General features: G+C 45.3%; 1 protein-coding gene across 1 annotated transcript in view; it reads right to left on the reverse strand.

The window, feature by feature from the left end:
* The window catches only part of megf11 (multiple EGF-like-domains 11), a 469877-nt gene that overhangs the window by 74719 nt on the left and 371527 nt on the right, over positions 1 to 23631 (reverse strand). The window contains exons 10-11 of the mRNA XM_085968349.1: positions 16436 to 16648; positions 10878 to 11052 (exon numbers count right to left, since the gene is read on the reverse strand). Coding sequence (XP_085824475.1) covers positions 10878 to 11052; positions 16436 to 16648 — 388 coding nt within the window. The remainder of the gene's footprint in view (positions 1 to 10877; positions 11053 to 16435; positions 16649 to 23631) is intronic.

Genomic DNA, 23631 nt, shown 5'->3' on the forward strand with positions numbered 1-23631 from the left:
GATAAATCCCCAGGCCCAGATGAAATGTATCCCAGACTGTTAAGAGAAGTAAGAGAGGAAATAGCAGAGGCTCTGACCATCATTTTCCAATCCCCACTGGCTACAGGTTTAAAAAAAATTCATTTATGGGATGTGGGCGTCACTGGCAAGCCGCCTTCTTGAATCGCTGTAGTCTGTGTAGTGAAGGTGCTCCCACAGTGCTGTTAGGGAGGGAGTTCCAGGATTTTGACCCAGCAACGATGAAGCATCGGCGATATATTTCCCAGTCAGGATGGTGTGTGACTTGAAGGGGAACTTGGAGGTGGTGGTGTTCCTATGCGCCTGCTGCCCTTGTCCTTCTAGGTGGAAGAGGTCGCGGGTTTGGGAGGTGCTGCTGAAGAAGCCTTGGCGAGTTGCTGCAGTGCATCTTGTAGATGGTACACACTGCAGCCACAGTGCGCTGGTGGTGGAGGGAGTGAATGTTTAAGGTGGTGGATGGGGTGCCAATCAAGCGGGATGCTTTGTTCTGGATGGTGTCGAGCTTCTTGAGTGATGTTGGAGCTGCACTCATCCAGGCAAGTGGAGAGTATTCCATCACACTCCTTACTCGTGCCTTCTGGATGGGGGCAAGGCTTTGGGGAGTCAGGAGGTGAGACACTTGCTGCAGAATAATTAGCCTCTTGTTGCCACAGCGTTTATGTGGCTGATCCAGTTAAGTTTCTGGTCAATGGTGACCCCCAGGATGTTGATGGTGGGGGATTCGGCGATGGTAATGCCGTTGAATGTCAAGGGGCGGTGGTTAGACTCTCGCTTGTTAGAGATAGTCATTGCCTGGCACTTCTGGGGCACGAATGTTACCTGCCACTAATCGGCCCAGCACGGTGGCATAGTGGTTAGCACTGTTGCCTCACAGCGCCAGGGACCCGGGTTCGAATCTGGCCTCGGGTGACTGTCTGTGTGGAGTTTGCACATTCTCCCCGTGTTTGCGTGGGTTTCCTCCGGGTGCTCCGGTTTCCTCCCACAGTCCAAAGATGTGCGGGTTAGGTTGATTGGCTATGATAAATTGACCCTTAGTGTTAGGGGGATTAAATACGTGGGGTTACGGGGATAGGGTGGGATATGTGTTGGTGTAGGGGTTACGGGGATCGGGTGGGATATGTGTCGGTGCAGGCTCGATGGGCTGAAATGGCCTCTATCTGCATTGTGGGGTTTCTGTGATTCTGTGAATATCGTCCAGGTCTTGTTGCATGTGGGCATGGACTGCTGCATTATCTGAGGAGTTGTGAATGGTGCTGAACACTGTGCAGTCATCAGCGAACATCCCCATTTCTGACCTTATGTTGGAGGGAAGGCCATTGATGAAGCAGCTGAAGATGGTTGGGCCTAGTACACTGCCCTGAGGAACTCCTGCCAATATGTCCTGGGGCTGTGATGATTGACCTTCAATCACCACAACCATCTTCCTTTGTGCTAGGTATGACTCCAGCCAGTGAAGAGTTTTGCCCCCGATTCCCACTGACTTCAGTTTTACTAGGGCTCCTTGATGCCACACTCGGTCAAATGCTGCCTTGATGTCAAGGGCAGTCACTCTCACCTCACCTCTGGAATTCAGCTCCTTTGTTCATGTTTGGACCAAGGCTGTAATGAGGTCAGGAGCCGAGTTGTCTTGGCGGAACCCAAATTGGGCATCAGTGAGCAGGTGCCTCGTGACAGCACTGTCGATGACACCTTCCTTCACTTTGCTGATGATTAAGAGTAGACTGATGAAGCAGTAATTGGCTGGATTGGATTTGTCCTGCTTTTTGAGGACAGGACATACCTGGGCAGTTTTCCACATTGTCGGATAGATGCCAGTGTTGTAGCTGTACTGGAACAGCTTGGCTAGAGGTGCGGCTAGTTCTGGAGCACAAGTCTTCAGCACGATAGCCGGGATGTTGTCAGGGCCCATAGCCTTTGCTGTATCCAGTATGGTCAGCCGTTTCTTGATATCACGTGGAGTGAATCGAATTGGCTGAAGATTGGCTTCTGTGATGGTGGGGACCTCAGGAGGAGGCTGATATGGATCATCCACTCTGGCTGAAGATGACTGCAAATGCGTCAGCCTTAACTTTTGCACTCACGTGCTGGGCTCCACCATCATTGAGGATGGGGATATTCATGGAGCCTCCTCCTCCCGTTAGTTGTTTAATGGTCTACCACCATTCATGACTGGATGTGGCAGGACTGTAGAGCTTTGATCTGATCCGTTGATTGTGGGATCGCTTAGCCCTGTCTATAGCATGCTGCTTCCACTTTTTAGCATGCATGTAGTCCTGTGTTGCAGCTTCCCCAGGTTGGCACCTCATTTTTAGGTACGCCTGGTGCTGCTCCTGGCATGCTCTTCTACACTCTTTATTGACTTGATGGTATTGGTAGAGTGAGGGACATGCCGGGCCTTGAGGTTACAGATTGTGGTGGCCCACAGCGTCTACATGGATGCCCAGTTTTGAGCTGCTAGATCTGTTCTGAATCTATCACGGTGGTAGTGCCACACAACATGATGGAGGGTGTCCTCAGTGTGAAGACGGGACTTCGTCTCCATAATGTCTGTGCGGTGGACACTGCTACTAATACTGTCATGGACAGATGCATCTGCAACAGGTAGATTGGTGAGGACGAGGTCAAGTAGGTTTTTTCCTCCTGTTGGTTCTCTCACCACCTGTCGTAGGTCCAGACTGGCAGTTATGTCCTTCAGGACTCGGCCAGCTTGTGGAGCTACCGAGCCACTCTTGGTGATTGGTACCCAGAGTACATTCTATGCCCTTGCTACTCTCAGTGCTTCTTCCAGGTGGTGTTCAACATGGAGGAGTACTGATTCATCAGCTGAGAGAGGGCGGTAGGTGGTAATCAGCAGGAGGTGTCCTTGACCTGAAGCCATGAGTCAATGTTGAGCACTCCCAGGGCCACTCCTTTCCGACTGTATACCACTGTGATGGAGGAGTTTGGGACATTGGCTGAATGGTATGATTCTGTGAGTATGACTATGCTTGACTAGTCTGTGGGACAACTCTCCCAATTTTGGCACAAGTCCCCAGATATTGGTGAGGAGGACTTTGCAGGGTCGACTGGGCTGGGTGTGCCATTGACGGGTCCGTCCGGTTTCATTCTTATTATTGCCATTTAAGAGTCAACCACATTGCTGTGTGGGTCTGGAATCAAATAGATTTCCTTCCCTAAAGGAATCCTAAAGTGAACCAGATGGGTTTTTACGACAATCCGATAGTTTCATGGTCACCATTACTGATACTAGCTTTTTATTCCAGATTTATTTAATTAACTGAATTTAAATTCTCCAGCTGCCGTGGTGGGATGTGAACTCACATCTCTGGATCATTAGTCCAGGCCTCTGGATTACTAGCCCAGTGACATTACCACTATGCTACTGTTCCCTATGGTACCAGAGGGCTACTAACGTGGTACCGTTGTTTAAAAAGGGAGAAAGGGACAGACTGGGTAAATACGGGACAGTCAGCCTAACCTCGGTGGTGGGAAAATTATTGAAAAAAATTCTGAGGGACAGGATAAATCTTCATTTAGAAAGACACAGATTAATCAAGGACAGTCAGCATGGATTTTTTAAGGGAAGATCATGTCTGACTAACGATTGAATTTTTTGAGGAGGTAACAAGGAGGGTCGATGAGGGTACTGCATTTGATGTAGTCTACATGGATTTTAGCAAGGTCGGCAGACTGGTCACGAAAGTAAAAGCCCATGGGATCCAAGGCAAAGTGGCAAGTTGGATCCAAAATTGGCTCAGAGGCAGGAAACAAAGGGTAATGGTCAAAGGGTGTTTTTGTGAGTGGAAGGCTGTTTCCAGTGGGATTCTGCAAGGTTCAGTACTGGGTCCTTTGCTTTTTGTGGTATATATCAATGATTTAGACTTGAATGTAGGAAGTATGATTAAAAAGCTTGCAGATGATACAAAAATTGGTCATATGGTTGATAATGAAGAAGAAAGCTGCAGACTGCAGGAAGATATCAATGGACTGGTCATGTGGGCAGAACAGTGGCAAATGGAATTCAGTCTGGAGAAGTGTGAGGTAATGCATTTGGAGAGGGCTAACAAGGCAAGGGAATATACTATAAATGGTAGGACACTGAGAAGTGCAGAAGATCAGAGGGATCTTGGAGTGCATGTCCACAGATCCCTGAAGGTAGCAGGACAGTCTAAGGATAAGGGGTAAGCCATTTAGGACTGAAATGAGGAGGAATTTCTTCACCCAGAGAGTGGTGAACCTGTGGAATTCTCTGCCACAGAGGGCGGTGGAGGCCAGTTCATTAAATATATTCAAGAAAGAGTTGGATATATTTCTTGAGGCTAAAGGGATCAAGGGATATGGGGAGAAGGCAGGGACAGGGTACTGAATTTGGATGATCAGCCATGATCTCATTGGATGGCGGAGCAGGCTCGAAGGGCCGAATGGCCTACTCCTGCTCCTATCTTCTATGTTTCTACGTTTCTATGACAGGTAGATAAGGTGGTTAAGAAGGCATACTGGATACTTGCCTTTATTAGCTGAGGCATAGAATATAAGAGCAGGGGGGTTATGCTTGAACTGTATAAAACACTAGTTAGGCCGCAGCTAGAATACTGCGTGCAGTTCTGGTCACCACATTACAAGAAGGATGTGAATGCACCAGAGAGGGTGCAGAGGATATTTACAAGGATGTTGCCTGGGCTGGGGAATGTTAGCTATGAGGAAAGATTGGATAGGCTAGGGTTGTTTTCTTTGGAACAGGGGAGGATGAGGGGAGACCTAATTGAGGTGTATAAATTATGAGGGGCCTAGATAGAGTGGATAGGAAGGACCTATTTCCCTTAGCACAAGGGTCAATAACCAGGGGGCATAGATTTAAAGTAATTGGTCGGAGGTTTAGAGGGGATTTGAGGAGAAATATTTTCACCAGGAGGGTGGTGGAGGTCTGGAACGCATTGCCTGAAAGGGTGGTCTCTGGGGGAAAAATTCGGTATCGCCCCATTTGGAGCGCTGTTATCGGCCGTGCGCAAAGTTCCGCGCCTGGCGCTAATTATCGCCTCCGACAGCAAACTTGGCTTTTATCGCCCCTGGAGGTGATTGGAGCGCTAAATCAGGCGCTTCACACCTGTCTTAAGGCGCAAAGGCCGAGCAGCGAGGCGCTACCTCAGAGCGCTGGCGAAGCAAGGAAGGGAAAATCAAAATAAACCTGCAAAGTGCTGCTCAGTACTCAAAACTCCTTCACACAGCGTTGAATCTCTCCAGAAGTCTCTCTCTCTCACTCTCTCTCGGACTGCGTGGTGCAAAAATGTCACCGACAAAAAAAGGCAGGAAGTGGTCGCCTTTAAATAGCGCTCCCCTAGTCCCTTTCTGACAGCATAACGCTCCCCTCAACCTGTCGTTGCTAGCGGCAGGCGGTAAGGCAGGGGGCGCCACTCAATATCCGGTCCGGGGCGCTAACGGGGCATTGCGCACTAGACTGACGTCACAATCTGCCGGTGCAGGAGATTGTGGTGGTAGTGTTTAGTGCCACCGCAAAATGTCTAGTTAATTTTGCGAGCGGCACATACATCGCCACGCCTGGCCTCTAGTTGCTTTGCGCCCCAATTGGCGCCCTCTTAAGGCATTAGCGGGAGGCGCAAACAACTGAATTTTTCCCCCAGAGACCTTTATCACATTTAAAAAGTACTTGGATATGTACTTGAAGTGCCATAACCTACAAGGTTACGGACCAAGTGCTGGAAAGTGGGATTAGGCTGGAGAGCTCTTTGTCGGCCGGCACGGACACGATGGGCTGAAAGGCCTCCTCTGTGCTGTAAATTTATATCATTCTGTGACTAAAAGTGGAGCCCAGCAACAAAACAGAAATAAAGAACCAGCATTTATATAGCACCTTTCACAACCTTAGGACATCCCAAAGCGCTTCACAGTCAATGAATTACTGTAGTCACGGTTGTAATATAGGGACATGCGACAGCCAATTTGCACACGGCAATGTCTCAGAAACAGCAATGAGATAAATGACCAGTTAATCTGTTATTTTCAGTGGTATTGGTTGAAGAATAAATAATGGCTAGGACATGAGGAGAACTCTCGCTATTCTTTGAATAGTGTCATGGTATCTTTTACACCAACCTGAGAGGGCAGGCAGGGCCTCGGTTTAACGTCTCATTTGAAATGGGACTTGAGCTCATGACCTTCAGAAGTGAGAGAGTAACCACTGAGGCAAGGCTGACACAACAAATGAGTCACTTTAGCTCAAATGGACGGACCATTTGAAGTATCACAGTGTACTTATTTATTTGAGCAAGTCCACAGGCCATTCCTGACACTCAATGCCCACTGGTATTAAACCATCCTCATCAACAGTTTAATGGATCATAAATGGTCAACTGTCAAAGCATATGTGAAATCAGGGCTGGATTAGTGGTGCTTACTCTTAGTGTCATACTATCATTTATTCCCCCCGTGTGCCTTGCCTGTGATATTTTACAGTGACCATCCCTTTTTATTGAAGATGTGATTTGTTTTTGTCCTAATCTTGCTGATAGGAGCCCTTTACAAATAATGGGCTGAGTTTCTGCGGAGTTCTCCCGCTTGTCCGCTATAGCTTCGGCGGAAGAGCTGTGGAAACCCCAGTGAACAGTGTCGTTTTTCCAGGGTTTCCATGACTCTTCCACCGAAGTTACGCGGACAAGCGGGAGAAATTGGAAATTCACCCCTGGCTGCAACTTGGCTCATTTCAACAAACTGATGGCTTTTTATTCATCCGTCTTTCTACAGGATATCACATTTTGTGGTCGACTAATGTAATTCCGAAAGCTTGTGGAAAAAAATCCTGTCATTTAACTGAGTGCAAGATATCACACTTACTGCGCAAGCATTCAGTGCATTGCTCTGGCTGACACAGCACTTGATGGCTGAAGCCAGTTTTAGTACCTGTAATCATTAAATGCCAGGTATGCATACCTGAAGTTAAATAAAGGGAATCAGGCACAAAAAATGACACATGCAAGGATGCGTGGCAGAATAGGTTCTGCTGTTCTGATTTCATTACATGATGTGTCATGAAGCTTGTTATTCAATAGCAATTTTTCCGTGTCAGACTGCAAGCTGTTGATGTTAATTATCATCCTAATTAATGCCTGTGCACTTTCCATTGCATAAACTCCCCCTGAACAAACTATTTGCTATTTATAAGAATGGCGTGATCACTTTCTATAAAGCGGAAACATTCACAGGAGGAATTCCTTATCCAAACCTCATCCCATCCTCTGGCCCGAGAAGGCAAGTAGTCCTTCGCCAATGCTGCTCTTTAACTAACTGCTGGGAGGCGGTCAGATTTTCCGAATCAGATTCTCTCTCCCTCCATGTGGGAGGAACACATTTAGCTTCTCCTCCTCGCACATCTAAGATCACAGACAGACCACGAGCTACGCAAGCGCTATACTCGGCAGCATAAGGCAATGATGCTGTACCCCTCTTTGGTCATGAAGGTGATATTAATGTGGATTCTGTTCATCATGTGACTTCCACAATTCTTTTAAAAGTAAATTCCAGCTGTATTCACAGAACAGAAGCCATACTTTGTCTTAAAAATTATAAATAAATTATAAATCAACATGAGAAGGGTGGTGTGCCTCCATCTCAATCTGAGATGGCACTTTTGATGTCACCAGGTGACCTGCTGAGAGATCTGAACACCGCAGCCAGCACTTGCCACTTTAGATTATGGAGAATTACAGATGCACAGAATGTACTTTTCCCTTTCAGCAGCAGGACATCTGCAGTATCTGTAGAGTTTCAAAATAAATAAATAAATGTCTTAAAATTAATAATGCAATTGTGTGGGCTACATTCTTCCCGAATGGCCTGAGCCGTTATCACTATCTACAGATGTGTATAAAACAAGCCAGAATTGCAAATGAAGGAATGTTTGGTCATCTTGAGGTCATCCAAAACTCTGCTGCCCGTGTCCTAACTCGCACCAAGTCCCATTCACCCATCACTCCCCTGTGCTCGCTGACCTACATTGGCTCCAGGTTAAGCAGCGCCTCGATTTCAAAATTCTCATCCTTGTTTTCAAATCCCTCCATGGCCTCGCCCCTTCCTATCTCTGTAATCTCCTTCAGCCCCACAACCACCCCCCCCCCCGATATCTGCGTTCCTCTAATTCTGCTCTCTTGAGCATCCCTGATTATAATCCCTCAACCTTTGGTGGCCGTGCCTTCTGTTGCCTAGGCCCTAAGCTCTAGAATTCCCTGCCGAAACCTCTCCGCCTTGCTATCACTTTTTCCTCCTTTAAGATGCTCCTTAAAACCTACCTCTTTGACCAAACTTTTGGTCACCTGCCCTAATTTCTCCTTATGTGGCTCGGTGTCAAATTTTTTGTCTTACAATACTCCTGTGCAGCACCTTGGGACGTTTTACTATGTTAAAGGCGCTATATAAATACAAGTAGTTGTTGTTTATAAGCCACTAGAGAGCACAATAATTGGTATGATACAGTTTTAATGAAAGGCTGGAACCAACGTTTGTCCACCAAGCTGTCCTTTCCTGTACTGCATTTGCCACTTGGACTGCAATTGCAATTCTCTGAATTCCCTTAGTCACCAGTCGCTTATTTCAATTTCCTGCCTCAGTCCTCTCAAATACTCGTAAAAATCAACATTTCATTGTGCAGCACACACGTCTGCTGCATATATGACAAATAAAAATGTAATTGAATTGATAACCTTGGTTCCACCTGTCTATGCTCTTTAATTCCTCTTCTAAGCTGTGCAGCCATTCAGCCATGACACAATTGTTGAACATTGAGTTCAACAATTTCAGATCATAATCACTGCCCCCAATATTTTGGGCTGAAGCTGTTGGTAATGATTCTGCTCTTCCCATTTACATCTCCTCTAGATCCATCTTTTGTTTCTTTACTTGTCCCATTACCATTCCCTGAGTATTTCCAGTATTTCCTGTTTTATTTCAGTGTCAGCTTTGGCTCAGTGGTAGCACTCTCACCTCTGAGTCAGAAACTTGTGGGTTCAAGTCTCACTCCAGAGACATGAGCACATAATCTAGTGCAGCACTGAGAGAGCACTGCACTGTCAAGGTGCCGTCTTTCAGATAAGAGGTAAAACCGAGGCCCCGTCTGCCCTCTCAGGTGGATGTAAAAGATCCCATGCGCTAACTGAAGAAGAGCAGGGGAGTTCTCCCCGGTGTCCTGATCAATACTTATCCCTCAACCAAAACCAAAAAGCAGACAGGTCATCATCACATTGCTGTTTGTGGGACCTTGCTGCACTCAAACTGACTGCATTACAAAAGTACTTCATTGGATGTAAAGTGCTTTGGGATGTCCTGAGGTGGCGAAAGGCACTATGGGGGAGAAATTCAGTTGGCTGCGCCACCCGTTAGCGCCTTAAGAGGGCGCTAAGTGGGTCGCAACCCAACTGGCGCCCGGGCGCGGCACTGTCCACGCCTCCCGCTAAATTCCGAGGGACGTTAGTGGTGGCGCTAGCCGTTAGCAATGACGTCATCGGTGTGCGCAGCGCCCCGCTGACGCCCCGGCCGCGATATTTGGAAGCGCCTCCTGATTTACCGCCGGACGCTATGTCCGACCGGTTCAGTGGGGCCTACCTGCGGCCGGGGAGGCGCAAATTAAAGGAGAGGTGCGGGGCAGCCATTTTTGTTGTTGGCCGCCTGCCAGCACCTGCTGCGCTCCCGACCCCGGCCTCCTGAACCCCCCCCGTGGAGTGCCGGCTGCGTTCCAAGAGCCCGGCACTTCTCCTCGGTGCCGGGCTCACATGCCCCTAACAGAACCTACAGGATTTTCCTTCCATTGAAATAAATGGAAGGAAAATCTGGCTGCTTCTGTTAGAGGTGTGCAGAGCTCCTCGCCAGATTTTCCTTTCCATGCTCCCCCAGGCAATGCTTCATGCCCAGTCAGTAAAGTTGAAACTCTTCCCAACAGCGTGCCTTGCTTCACAGATGGGCTCGCGTTCATCATTCGATGCAGCTCTTTCGAGGTCCCTCTCACAGTCTACTTTTGCTGTGTTTGTATTTTCTGAGTATAATATAAGAATAATCATCTATTCCCACAAAACCAGCTTTGTTGTGTCTTTATGGGAAGCTAGGAAGGTCTTGAGTGTTATGAGTGACAGATGTCTCTTTCCCAGTTGGCTTTCTCAGAGAAAATATTTGATTTGCAGGTAATCAGAACACAAGAAAAATGAAGGACAAGAAAAGGCAATTGAAACTCATTCCTCCCATGCCCAAGCTCTCCCGTTATTGCATCAAGCTACATTTTGAACAGTCCCATGTTTTTACCTCAACATCTTGTCTGGCAAAATTATTCCAAGCATTTATCATCCTTCGAGCAAAGAAATTCCTCCTAATATTTAAGTTTACTTTTTACAAATTTAAATGTATGTCTCATCTATTGTTGTAAACCAATCACATTGTATAATGGATTGTATATGAAAAAGTGATTTGCGTTGTTCTGCTCAATATATAATGTTTTGGTTTAGTTTCACAGGCATGCACCAATTGCAGCCAAATAGGTGAGCAACCTGTTCCCACGACTCCATCTTTGCCATTCTTGAGCCAGGTGCCAGGAAGTAGGTGATGGCACTCTAGTGATGATTCTCCCTCCAGTTCTCCTTCCATCCATGGGAAAGTATCAGGATCTTGCTCATTGTCTCTCCTTGGTGGCATGGCTGAAGTTGGCATGTCAGCAGTGGGGGAATCGTGGGCACAACATTTAATCTCACAGTCTTGTGGCATCATGTGATGAAGCTGCAGCACAGCATCTCCAATAAATTATTAAAAAGCTAATAATTATCTCTCTTTATTATAACTATATAATGTATATAAATAAAACCACTCACCTTAAATCCTGGAGCACAAACACATTTGCCGCTGACACTGTCACAATCAGCTCCATTCTGACAGATGCAGATTTGCTGACAGCTCTCTCCATGAAAGCCAGGGGGACAGGTCTCATTGCAGTACAGCCCAGTCCAGCCCGCTCGACAGGAACACTCACCAGACAATGGGTGGCAGCTGAAAGGAGCAAAGAGGCAGCAGCATAATCCTCAGTTTCATTAATTGATCACATAACACTGAATTTGCTTTTTTCAATACACACAGTCAGAAAAAATCAAGGAGAACATCAACAAGTACCAACTGAAACTCTGACTAATGTATTGTTAATGTTAATCCTTGGACCAGAGTTTCTATCAAACAGGAATAAAATTAGTCCATTTCAGATCTTTCTACCGAGTACTATTAATTGCTCCTTCAGCATTCCAATCTAACACAGAATCCAAATACATTTACACAGAAGTAGCCAAAGTGTCCTGCTGTCTCTGAATAAAATTCGATAATTGAAGAGAGAGTGCTTTTTTAAAAATTGATTGCTTACAAGAAATGATAATCGATTTTCAACCTATTACTGCTGATTTTTTGAATATTTTAATTTCAACTGTACTAGCCAATGACATAATCAGGGAAACTAGCTGGCAGGGTTGAATGAGCCCAATGCCAGGAGTTGAGTCAACATAGACATATTGGAAATAACACGGTCCCTGAAACACCCTCGACACACAGCTGTATTTCACAGGTCTTAATTCAGCTTTCTTATGCTTTCAGACTTGGTAATTTCTCCAGAAAGTTCCCATAATATCATTACTTACTTGTCAAACTACTATTCAAAACGTCAAAGGATGTTATTGCCTTAAACCCACTGATAGACATTTGCTATTACACAAGACTAGAATGATACAGCTTGATTGTTTAAGAATAACTTTAGAGAATGCACTGTAATGTGGTGGCACAAACAATGGACAACTTAAAGTGTGCCCCAAAATGGAAGGATGCGAATCAGTAGCCTTGATTTCTGATTAAATTAGGTCTCAATCTCAGCCTTGTTGTGATGGGAGGTGCAGAATAAGGGCCAGGCTCTTCCTGCAGGGAAAAGATGAACAATCTGCAGATGATTCACAATCAGGCCACTCTTGCACAATCTCCCGTCACAGGTTACAGATGGCATTGGCAGACACATGGGAGGAGCTCGTTTTTGATTTTACTAAACCAATACTCTGAGTATGGTACAGAATGTATGGCATAGGAGGAAAGACATTAATCACGACAATGATGTAGGGGCTGGAGGTATGTGGTACCACATGACTGGTATTATAGGAACATACCAGGATTTGATCATTCAATAGCATGAATAATAAACTATGTAACATACTACAGTAAATGCTATATTGTAATATTTGCTCCATACTATACTGAGCAGAATAGACTGTAAAATATATACGATACTATACATTATATACAGTAACTACATAGTTTAGTTTGCAAAAACAATACTTTAGGCACTTTTTAAAATCCGCCTAGCAATAATCGTACGTATATGGAGAATCTATTAAGCTTCAGGCCAGCAAAGATATTCACAGAATCACAGAAACCCCACAGTGCAGATAGAGGCCATTTCGGCCCATCGAGCCTGCACCGACACATATCCCACCCGATCCCCGTAACCCCTACACCAACACATATCCCACCCGATCCCCGTAACCCCTACACCAACACATATCCCACCCTATCCCTGTAACCCTATGTATTTAATCCCCCTAACACTAAGGGTCAATTTATCATAGCCAATCAACCTAACCCGCACATCTTTGGACTATGGGAGGAAACCGGAGCACCCGGAGAAAACCCACGCAAACACGGGGAGAATGTGAAAACTCCACACAGACAGTCACCCGAGGCCGGATTCGAACCCGGGTCCCTGGCGCTGTGAGGCAACAGTGCTAACCACTATGCCACCGTGCTGCCCACTTAATCTTTTTCCTACCTTTAAATTATTCTTTTACCGCTTCTAAAATTTATCTTTGGCCACTTTGGGTGAGAAAGGTTTAACTAATGTTTCTCCAGCGTGTGTGATGTCTTGTTATACCGAGTTTGTACATTATACTACTGTTTATGACTGCCCTGCTAAATTCATCTGTTAGAGTATGAACTGATTTCATTTTGTATCTCAATTACTTTTCCCAATTGCTATTCTGTATCTGTTTCCTTAAAGAAATGACAATATTTTTACCTTACAAGCTGCTCTTGAACGGGTCGCTAATTTGCTGTATTGCAGTTAGTCTACATTATCTCCCTCCTATAGCGCTTTCATTCAACGAATCATGACATTCCTCAAGCTCCCCCTCTCTCTTTGTAATTGATTTTAATTTTAAGTTAACACTTAGTAATTAGCTGAAACACTTACAGAAGAAACTTCTAAATAGCTGTGAGGTATGATGCTTAATTGCTGGGTGAAAAGAAAGTCATAAAATGAGGTCTTTCTTACTTTTGTGTAAATTATTTTAATTGGTTTTAGTTTTCAGATTCCTGGAGTTGCAAGAAGCCAAGAAGGTTGAATTCAAAAATCAATTTTAAATAATCTTATGGGAATTATGTTTATCATCCTATACCAACTTAAAAATATAAGACTTAAGGCTCTGCGGCTTTTGAATTCATCATGTTAACACCAGTAGCTGAACTTTAAATGCTGGCAGAGTGTGGGGACACAACGGGCAGTATCAGATTGTGCGCCCGTTATACAGCCCAGCCAATCTTCCTTTCCACTGAAATCAGACGGGGTGTGGAGCGGGTGCCCAATCTGATACCGCCCGTTTTACACCCTCACCGATATTGAACGTTCTGTCCCATTTGATTCCCCTGTTACACAGGAACAGCAGGAAGTCATTCAGTCCCTCGAGCCTGTTCCGCCATTCAATTAAAACATGACTGATCGGTATCTCAATTCCATTTACCTGCCTTTGCTCCATAATTCCTTGATACCCTCACCTTACAAAAACCTATCGACCTTAGTCGTAAAATTTTTAATTGACCCCAGCATCCACAGCCTTTTGGGGGAGTGAGTTCCAGATTTCCACCACCCTTTGTGTGAAAAAGTGCCCACTCCTAAATGGTCTAGCTCTAACTTTAATATTGTGTCCTCTTGTTCTGGATTCCCCCACCAGAGGAAATAGTTTCTCTGTATCTACTCTATCAAATCCCTTAATCATTTTAAATATCTTGATTAAATCACCATTCAAACTTCTAAACTCAAGGGAATACAATCCAAGTTTATGCAACCTGTCATCATAACGTAACCCTTTAAACCCTGGTCACATTCTGGTGAATCTGCACTCCACCCCCTCCAAGGCCAATATATCCTTCCTGAGATGCGTTGCCCAAAACTGAACACAGTGATCCAAATGGGGCTTCACCAAGGCTCTGTTCAACAGAAGCATCACTTCCTCACTTTTGATTCCAATCCCCTTGAGATAAAGGCCAAGATTCCATTATCCTCTTTGATTACTTTTTGTACCTGTGCACTAGCTTTTAGTGATGTGTGTACTTGGACACCTAAATCCCTTTACTCCTCCACCGCTCCCAATCTCTCACCATTAAGAAAATATTCCAATTTGTCTTTCTCAGATCCAAAGTGAATGACCTCACACTTCCCCACATTGAACTCCATCGGCCACCGTTTTGACCACTTACTTAATCTGTCTATGTCCCTTTGTAACTTCCTACTCCCATCCACCCAACTTACCGTGCCTCCTAATTTAGTGTTATCTGCAAACTTGGATAGACAATTCAAAATTCCTTCATCCAAGTCATTAATAAACATGACAGAGAACTGGCTGGCAAACAGGAAGCAAAGAGTTGGAATAAACGGCTCTTTTTCCAAGTGGCAGGCAGTGACTAGTGGGGTACCGCAGGGATCGGTGCTAGGACCCCAGCTATTCACAAGATATATTAATGATCTAGACGAGGGAACTAGATGTAATATCTCCAAGTTTGCAGACGACACAAAGCTGGGTGGGCGTGTGTGCTGTGAGGAGGATGCTGAGAAACTCCAGTATGATTTGGACAGGTTGGGTGATTGGGCAGATGTATGGCAGATGCAGTATAATGTGGATAAATGCGAGGTTATCCACATTGGTGGCAAAAACAGGAAGGCAGATTATTATCTGAACGGCAATAGATTGGGAGAAGGGGAAGTGCAACGAGACCTGGGTGTCCTTGTGCACCAGTCGCTGAAGGTAAGCATGCAGGTGCAGCAGGCGGTTAAGAAGGCAAATGGTATGTTGGCCTTCGTAGCGAGAGGATTTGAGTACAGGAACAAGGATGTCTTGCTGCAGTTGTACAGGGCCTTGGTGAGACCACACCTTGAGTATTGTGTGCAGTTTTGGTCACCTTTTCTGAGGAAGGATGTTCTTGCCATGGAGGGAGTGCAGCGAAGATTCACCAGGCTGATACCTGGGATGGCAGGAATGACGCATGAGGAGAGATTGGGTCGATTGGGCTTATACTCGCTGGAGTTTAGAAGAATGAGAGGGGATCTCATTGAAACTTATAAAACAGGACTAGACAGACTAGATGCAGGAAGGATGTTCCCGATGGTGGGGGAGTCCAGAACCAGGGGTCACAGTCTAAAGATGAGGGGTAAGCCATTTAGGACAGAGATGAGGAAGAATTTTTTCACCCAGAGAGTGGTGAACCTGTGGAATTCTCTACCAGAGAAGGCAGTTGAGGCCAATTCATTAAGTATATTCAAGAAGGAGTTAGATATATTTCTTAAAGCTAAAGGGATCAAGGGATATGGGGAGAAAGCAGGGACATGGTACTGAGTTTGGATGATCAGCCATGATCTCACTGAATGGCGGAGCAGGCTCGAGGGGCCGAATGGCCTACTCCTGCTCCTATCTTCTATGTTTCTATGATAACTCCATTGCTTTATTTTAAATTTGATCTTTGTGTCATTATTTAGGGTAGAAAATGATGAATCTTATAGAGAACGCTAAAACCCCCCAGATGATCTGGTCATTATCACATTGCTGTTTGTGGGAGCTTGCTGTGTGCAAATTGGCTGCCGCGTTTCCTACATTACAACAGTGACTATACTTCAAAAAAAGTACTTAATTGGCTGTGAAATGCTTATGGACATCCCGAGGTTGTGAAAGGCGCTATAGAAATGCAAGTTCTTTACTTTTCTCCTTTCCATTTTAGTGCTTCATAATCCTGGATGCGCGTTTTGTGTGGTGTGAGTATGAAATAACATAAATAAGGAGGAAATGAAGGAAAATGGGGCATATGATATCACCATGTCTTTCTCATCTCATTTTAATGTACTCCAAAGTAGGTGGTATTTCTCCATCTGCAGGAAACGATGGTGGAAAACTGTCTGATTCCCTCTCCAAAAATGGGCGGAATGTGGCAGAAAAGCCACGTGATACAAATGCAATTCTGGTCTCCTGGAGAGAGTGCAACTTGACTGGTTGGGAACACCCTCTGACACCATGGAAAACAATTTATTTGAAGAAACTTACCAATGTATGAAATCGGCACACTGTTCATCATAAGCTTTCTTTACCTTTGAGTATGTTTGCCATTGCAAGGACACTGCTTGTTGCACTTCAGTCCATACAGCCCATCTGGACACATTCTGTCTTGGCAGTGATCTCCTGTAAACCCTGGCTCGCAAAGACATGCTCCATTAACATGGTAACATTCAGCTCCGTTCAGGCACTCGCACTTTTGGGCACATTGCATGCCGTAACTGCCGATAGGACACTCCTCCTGACACCTACATGAGAATAAACATGTAGATTAGGGCACATTGCATGCCGTAACTGCCGATAGGACACTCCTCCTGACACCTACATGAGAATAAACATGTAGAAAGTTACAATGTAGAGGCAAAGTACTGCAATAATTAACTCTCATCATACAAAATCAACATGAGTTTACTCATTTCAATTTATTTACAGAGGCTCTGAAATCACACTGTGTGATATTAATGTATGAAATACTTTTGCCGGCTGTTTTAACAGAGGCATTGGCCACTGCTAAAACAGTGGATACAAATACAAATAAATATTTATACCCTAGTCAGACCCAGTGTAATGTCAAGGCCAGGAAGAACAATGGGGGAGAAATTGAGTATAGCCCTGTTTGAGGCGCCAGCCTCGCCAGGGCGCTAAAAGTAGTGCCCCGGAAGCATTCGCGGCCGCCCGCCGGAAATTGAGTGGTAGCGCCCCAAAGGGAAGCGCAACGCTACTGGAGGCGCCCCTCATCCCTCTTGGGGCGCTGCGACTGAATATCGTGGCGCAACGTGCCGCAGTGCTGCAGTATTGCAGGCCTTCCTCCCCTTCTTAAAGGGGAGGGGCCTTGTGCAGCGCGATCTGGGGCCCAGCTGGGCCCCCGAGGATCGGGAGTGCAGGCAAAAGAGCCCGGCACCGAAGAGAAGTGCTGGGCTCTTGGAACGCAGCCGGCACTCCGCGGGGTGGGGGGGGGGGGTTCAGGAGGCCGGGGACGGGAGCGCAGGCAGGTGCTGGCAGGCGGCCAACAACAAAAATGGCCGCCCCGCACCGCTCCTTTAATTTGCGCCTCCCCGGCCGCAGGTAGGCCCACCTGAACCGGTCGGACATAGCGTCCAGCGGTAAATCAGAGGGCGCTGCCAAATATCGCGGCCGGGCGTCAGCGGGGCGCTGCGCACACCGATGACGTCATCGGTAGCGGCGCAGCCCTAACGGCTAGCGCCACCACTAATGTCCCGCGGAATTTAGCGGGAGGCATGGACAGTGCCGCGCTCGGGCACCAATTGGCTTGCGACCCACTTAGCGCCCTCTTAAGGCGCTAACGGGTGGTGCAACCTACTGAATTTCTCCCCCAATGAGTATTTAGGAGCAAGTAGAAGGCTCTTATCTGGGTTGCCGACTAACTTTTGGCTGAGGGACATTATTTTGATCAGGAATTTGCTCAGGAGCAACTTTCACAGACCTACCACAAAGTAACTCATGTTCCCTTTTTTAAAAGATGTTTTTGTCTCTCTCCTTCTCTGTGTCTATGTCCAGCATCCAACAATAGCTGAATGCTGGCAGGCAGTGAGTTGAACCCAAAGACACCTGAAGCAGCATGTCTGCTCTGGGACACAGCTGAGGGGGAGGTAGCTGCAAGTGGCCCCTCTTTTTCAATGTACCCACTTCTCTATCCGAATTAAAGGTTCGAGATAGTTTATATTGAAAAGACATAACTGTGAACAATCACTAAACTAGAATAAATCTAATCAAGAAACTCAGATTATTTATATTTTAATAATATCAGACATCTATATGTGATTACAAGCTTACAATCTGATCGAGGGGCTCAGATGGGTTATGTAAAGAGTAATGGCTAATTTGGAAACATTGATTAGTAATCGCTTTAAGTGTCTCAGCCGACATGATAAACCATAAGAAGGTATCTTGAATTTAGGGAAATATCAGATTACAGATGTGTAATCATACCACTTTTTTATACAAGAAGTATATATTCCATTTTTGCGAGATGTGGGTATTAAAGCAGATATTGGTATCAAACATAATAAAAATACAGAGTGATAAAAGCTCTTCAGCCAATCACGCCTGCTCTGTCCAGAGCCCGTGTCTGATTATTCTCTCATGGACTTCTCTCACACACTACCTGCTAATCTCCTATTTTTATGTCCCCTAGAGCTATGCTCATTGTCTAAGATAAATAGCTTGCTTATTCCAGCTCATCCATACATTCCATTATTTTGAAGATTAATTTACTTGGACAATGATGTAGGTCTAGAGAACACAGATAAATAGTTTTCTTATTTCAACCTTATCTATATTTTTCATTATTTTAATCACGTCTCCCCTCATTCTGCTTGTCGCTGGTGAAAATAAGCTTAGTTGTCTGATCTTTTCCTCATACTTTAGCCCCCAAGACCTAGAACCATTATGGCCACTCTTCCCTGAAACCTTTTTAGTGTATCTGAACCTTTTTGAGGTTGAGTGACCAAAAGTACAAAGATTCTTCAGAATTGGCCTCGCCACTGATGAGCTGACCAGGCTTTTTTTGCTCCGTGCAATTTCACTATAACTTGTTCTGCCTTGCCAAGTACTTAATTTATCTTATTAGTAACTACTTCACACTGACCAGAAGCTTTCAAATATGATCAATGCTCAGTCTCAATCCCTTTCCCTTTAGCAGCTGCCAAGGAAGAGACTGTTTTTAGACATTTTAGTTAATTTTGGTTTATGTGTGCCAACCCTCCCTGGAATTTTCATGTCACCCCTTTAAGGGAGGCACTTGATTGTGTCCCTGAGGGGCTAAGCTTGTTTGGCCCTGCATTTACTGACCTATCACATAATAGGACGCTTTCATGACCTGCACATGCTTTCTGTTACCTGTCCTTGTTTGCATTACCCGACATTTATCCACATTAAAATCCATCTGCTATTTCTCAACCCATCTACATAACAAATGCAAAGTCTCTCTGCAAATAGCCAATCTCATTTTTACTTGTTACCTCCCCTTAGAGCTTTGTGTCATCAGCAAATTTAACAATATTATTATGGACATATGTTCTGTTTCATTCACAAATATTATAACTAGCAGGGGTACCAGAACAGATTGCTGTGGAACTTTACTGATGACCCTTTCCCAAGCAGAGCATACTACATTTATCACTATGTGTGCTTGATGAGTGATGATATTCAAAGTGAAGAATAAACAGATATGGTGTCGTCGCTGCAAGATTATTGAGTAATAATCCACAGTTGATTGCAAGGAAATAATAGTCGGTGTGTGTGTTTTTTGCAAGGTGAGTATAATCAACGACTACATTTTTATGTTGCATGCTGATTATTGGGATCTCATTAAAGCTTATTTAAAAAAAATCTAATTTCCAGCAAGGACTTGCAGCAAGGGAGCTGAGAACATAGATTAAAAGAAGAGGTTTACAAAAACTATTAATAATTACTAGAGCCAGTGGTAGTGGATGAGTTGAATCTTAAAACCAATCTGAAACTCATTCTATTCTTTATTTGCTTGGAAGTGAAAAGATTTCTTGCCAGTTCCCATTTTCACTGCTGCCAGATGACAGTTTAGTCTATTCGACAGTTTCATTATCATTTGTCCTTGAGTTGTTTCTTGCTTTTCTGAAGAGTTTATGTGGTAAGTTGGTTGTGATTTTATCATCGGTGTCGGGATGGTGGCGGGAGAGCTGGTTTCCGGGTTCCAGTCACCATCCTGGCTGCAGCCGCTCTGTCAAAGGGATTTTCCCTTGACTGGCCCTGTTAAGCCCGCCCTGCAGGCTTTCCGGCCAATTAACAGGAAGCAGGTCTGATGACGTCATTTGATGACGCGTCATCAGCCGGTTTCCTTAAAGGGACCACGGCCACGTTGAGTTTGACAGTTGTTCTGTCAGTGTTTGACAGCATTGAGGTGCTGCAAACACTGACAAGCACTGTACAAAGGTGGATGCTTGCACCCAGGCTCTTCAATAACTCCCTCCATATGCTTATGGAGGGAGTCACAGCACGCAGGGAGGTTTTTTTCCCTTCCAAGAGCAGAAGAGACCTCCCCAGGACACCAACGCAGCCTGGTTGCACATAGCACAGGAGGACAAAAGCAGGGATGTCATCAGGGGTCCCTGGCTGCAGTGGCACCAACCTTTCAATGATTTCAGTGGATCACGAAACGTTACTGCAAAGCCATACTCAAACTCACCCTGCTGTGCCACTCAACACATCCCCATCACTCTGCCTTCCATACCCTTCTCCTGCACATCTTTACTCACACCAACTTACCTTGCACCTCCACCCAACCCTCTCTATCTGCTTTATCACTTCCCCATCTCACTAGCCACTCCTCACACTCACCCTCATCCTACTGCAAGTATACCAACTAATAACACACAAGGGTAGGCACTTGAGAGGTTTAGCCAATGTCCATGTGAAGTTTCTAGTAATGTGTTGTCATACAGTGAAATCTATTTTTCCAACACTGCCCCTTATTGGACAGATCTAAGCGCACCTTGCGAAGTGTCTTGCTGAGTTCCAGTGAATGTTGAGACATAACTTCCCCCCCCGCCCCGCTATAGTGATGAGTGTGCATGGAATGGCTTGGACATTAAAGGGATGCTTCACGGCGCTGGTGTGGGATGGTGTCAACCTGGCGCATCATGTCGCAGCCAGGGTTAACAGAGTCAAGTGAAGTAAATCCGGCCATGGTGATGCCATCGCTGGCCTCCCGATCAGCAATGTTGTCAGGGGCTGATGTCCTGTGTCCTGTGCAGCATCAGACGAAGGTTGGTGATGTTGTTGGCGATGATGGTGTGCCTGGTGATGTTGGTGTTGGGGCTGATCGTGGAAAGATTCAGAGGACCAAGGTCTGATTGTTTATTTGGCTCCGATGTTGCTGGAATAGATAGCAGCTGCAGGTGGGATGACAGAAGCGATCTGTCAATGGTGAGCGAGGTTGTTCCAATGAGGTGGCACTGGACGTACAGTTGGCTCTAAACACTTGCAAGCTAAAGAAATCTCTAAATGTATTACAAATGCAGTAACCAACAGTTTCTGAAACTGACCATCTGCAACATGGCATCCTTTACACCACTTCTGCAGCTGTCAGCTTATCAGAAACATCAGATCAGACTCAAATCACACCAGGGTGGGCTGGCGTGTTCCTCGAGCAGCGAGTAGCCAGTGGGGGAGAACATAAAATGGGAAGGAAGCCTCAAAATAGTATTAAATTGGCTCTTAACAAGCCATTTAATTAGCTCAATTGTATCCCCCGCTGCTTTGTGTCAGGTCAGTTCTCCGCTGACAGACCCGACACCTGGGAGACTCGCGTGGAGGCAGGTTGACGGCGGGTTTCCTACCCGCTGTCAATCTTTGCTACTTTGACAGCGGACCCGCCTCCAAACCTGCCCTGTGAGCACTGGCAAATTCGTGGCCGAATAGTCTGGAGTATGTCCATGGTAGGTTTCCACGTGGGAATGCTGAACAAACGCTGTGGCAAGCAGTCTGACTATTGCAAGCTAAATCCAATTGTGGGCGACGATGGGTTGGCTGAGCACCATTGTAAAATCTGTAATAAACAGGTGGCTTTATTCAAATCATCTTTTCTCTTTTGATCAGACGTTGCTGTGAAGTTGTCAGGATGATAGACGGGAACAGAATTATACATTTTAAAAATTAGTAAATTTTCTGCTCTGATGCAGATTGAAACTCCCTCTAATCTATCCCCAAACTCTGTTTTAATAGCCTTAGAACAGCGTCTACCATTGTACCTCAGTGTGATTTTCCATTTTGGTGACCCTTTTGGAGGAAGAGGGTCGGATAGTGGGCATTGGTCCCTCTGCAGCAGGCTTCAAACACTGACCTTTGTTAAGCTGAGGATCAGTCCGAAGCCTAACATTCAAGGTGCGGTAATTTTTTGGGGCACTTCCCCCACCCCGAGTTCGGCCTTGCTTCTGGTCCCACAGCAGCACCACCAGAATTCTCCAATTCTCCTCTCCCAGCAGAGGCGGGCTCCCTCTTGCCAGTGAAAATCCTGCCGGGAGCCCACTCTTCATGCATTAATAGCCCTCACCCAGGAAAAGGGATTGGGGTCATGGTGGAATTGGGGCAACGGACCAAAGTCCCACCTGACCTTCCTCTGGTGGGAGGGGGGAAATCAGCCCTTGTGTCTAAATTTTAACACAAGTGTCACTCTAGTATTGAATTTTGCTTGATTACAAAATATAGCCAGTAGGCTAATATCTATATGGAAGCCCACCCTCTTGTTCATTATCAAACAAGTTAATTCTGATATATCAGGGGAAACTTTCTGGTTGGTATTGCTGGTAGCACCAGAGTAGAACAAAGGCTGCAGGACTGGGAAGTTAGGGGAGATCCACCAGCCCATTCTGCAGATCATAGGAACCATGGCCAAAAACAGGCGGCAGCTTCATTTTAATATTACAATATGTTGTAATGACATGGTTCTGAAACTCCACGTGCAATACCCTGAGCTTCTCACCATGAAAGCATTTAGTTCTTCTGTATAAAATTAGCCTTTGGGGAAGGCACATTCTGGGATGACAGCATTTTAAGGGTTACCATTTTTATTTAGATTGATGGTCGCTGCTGGTTTCAGTGGGATTTTGTTTCAGAGGTTTTTGCCCAAGAGGTTTTGTTGCCACTTTTTTAGTTGCTACAATGATAATTTTGAAAATGGACATTCCAATGGGGATTCTGAGACATCAACATCCACGAGCCACCTCCCCAAATTCCTGCTTCCTTATCCTGGCTAATCGATGCTCAGCTCCTATAATCTGACTTAAACAATTACCAGTTTAAAAGCAACTTAAGAAATGCCACTCAGTCACACTGATGCCTATCCATAGAAACACACAATGATCTAAATAGGGTACTTACCAGTTTTGTTAAAACTTATTTACAGGTATTGTAATTGGGATCGTGCTATGCAAATCCAAGTGGCAGTATTTATTACCCATGTTCATTAGATAAAACCACTCAAGTGAAAGTGAGGCAGAAGGGTGATGATAGGCAGGTTAAACACAAGAAAACATGAAGCAGATACTTACCTGAGATAAAATGACCGCACAGGATTGTGAAATTTGTTGTCAATATTAGCTTGATCAAAGTTTGGATGATAGACCCGCACCAGTAATTTTGAGATTAGGACTAGTAACCCGCTCCTGGAAGTGAATTGTATATTTCTCTGTCCTGTCTCAGCATCTTCCCCTCCTAATAAAATCAGCATTGATGT

The sequence above is a fragment of the Somniosus microcephalus genome, chromosome 27 (genome assembly GCF_052327205.1).
Source record: "Somniosus microcephalus isolate GS21.2 chromosome 27, FLI_Smic_1.0, whole genome shotgun sequence".
Classification (NCBI taxonomy): domain Eukaryota; kingdom Metazoa; phylum Chordata; class Chondrichthyes; order Squaliformes; family Somniosidae; genus Somniosus; species Somniosus microcephalus.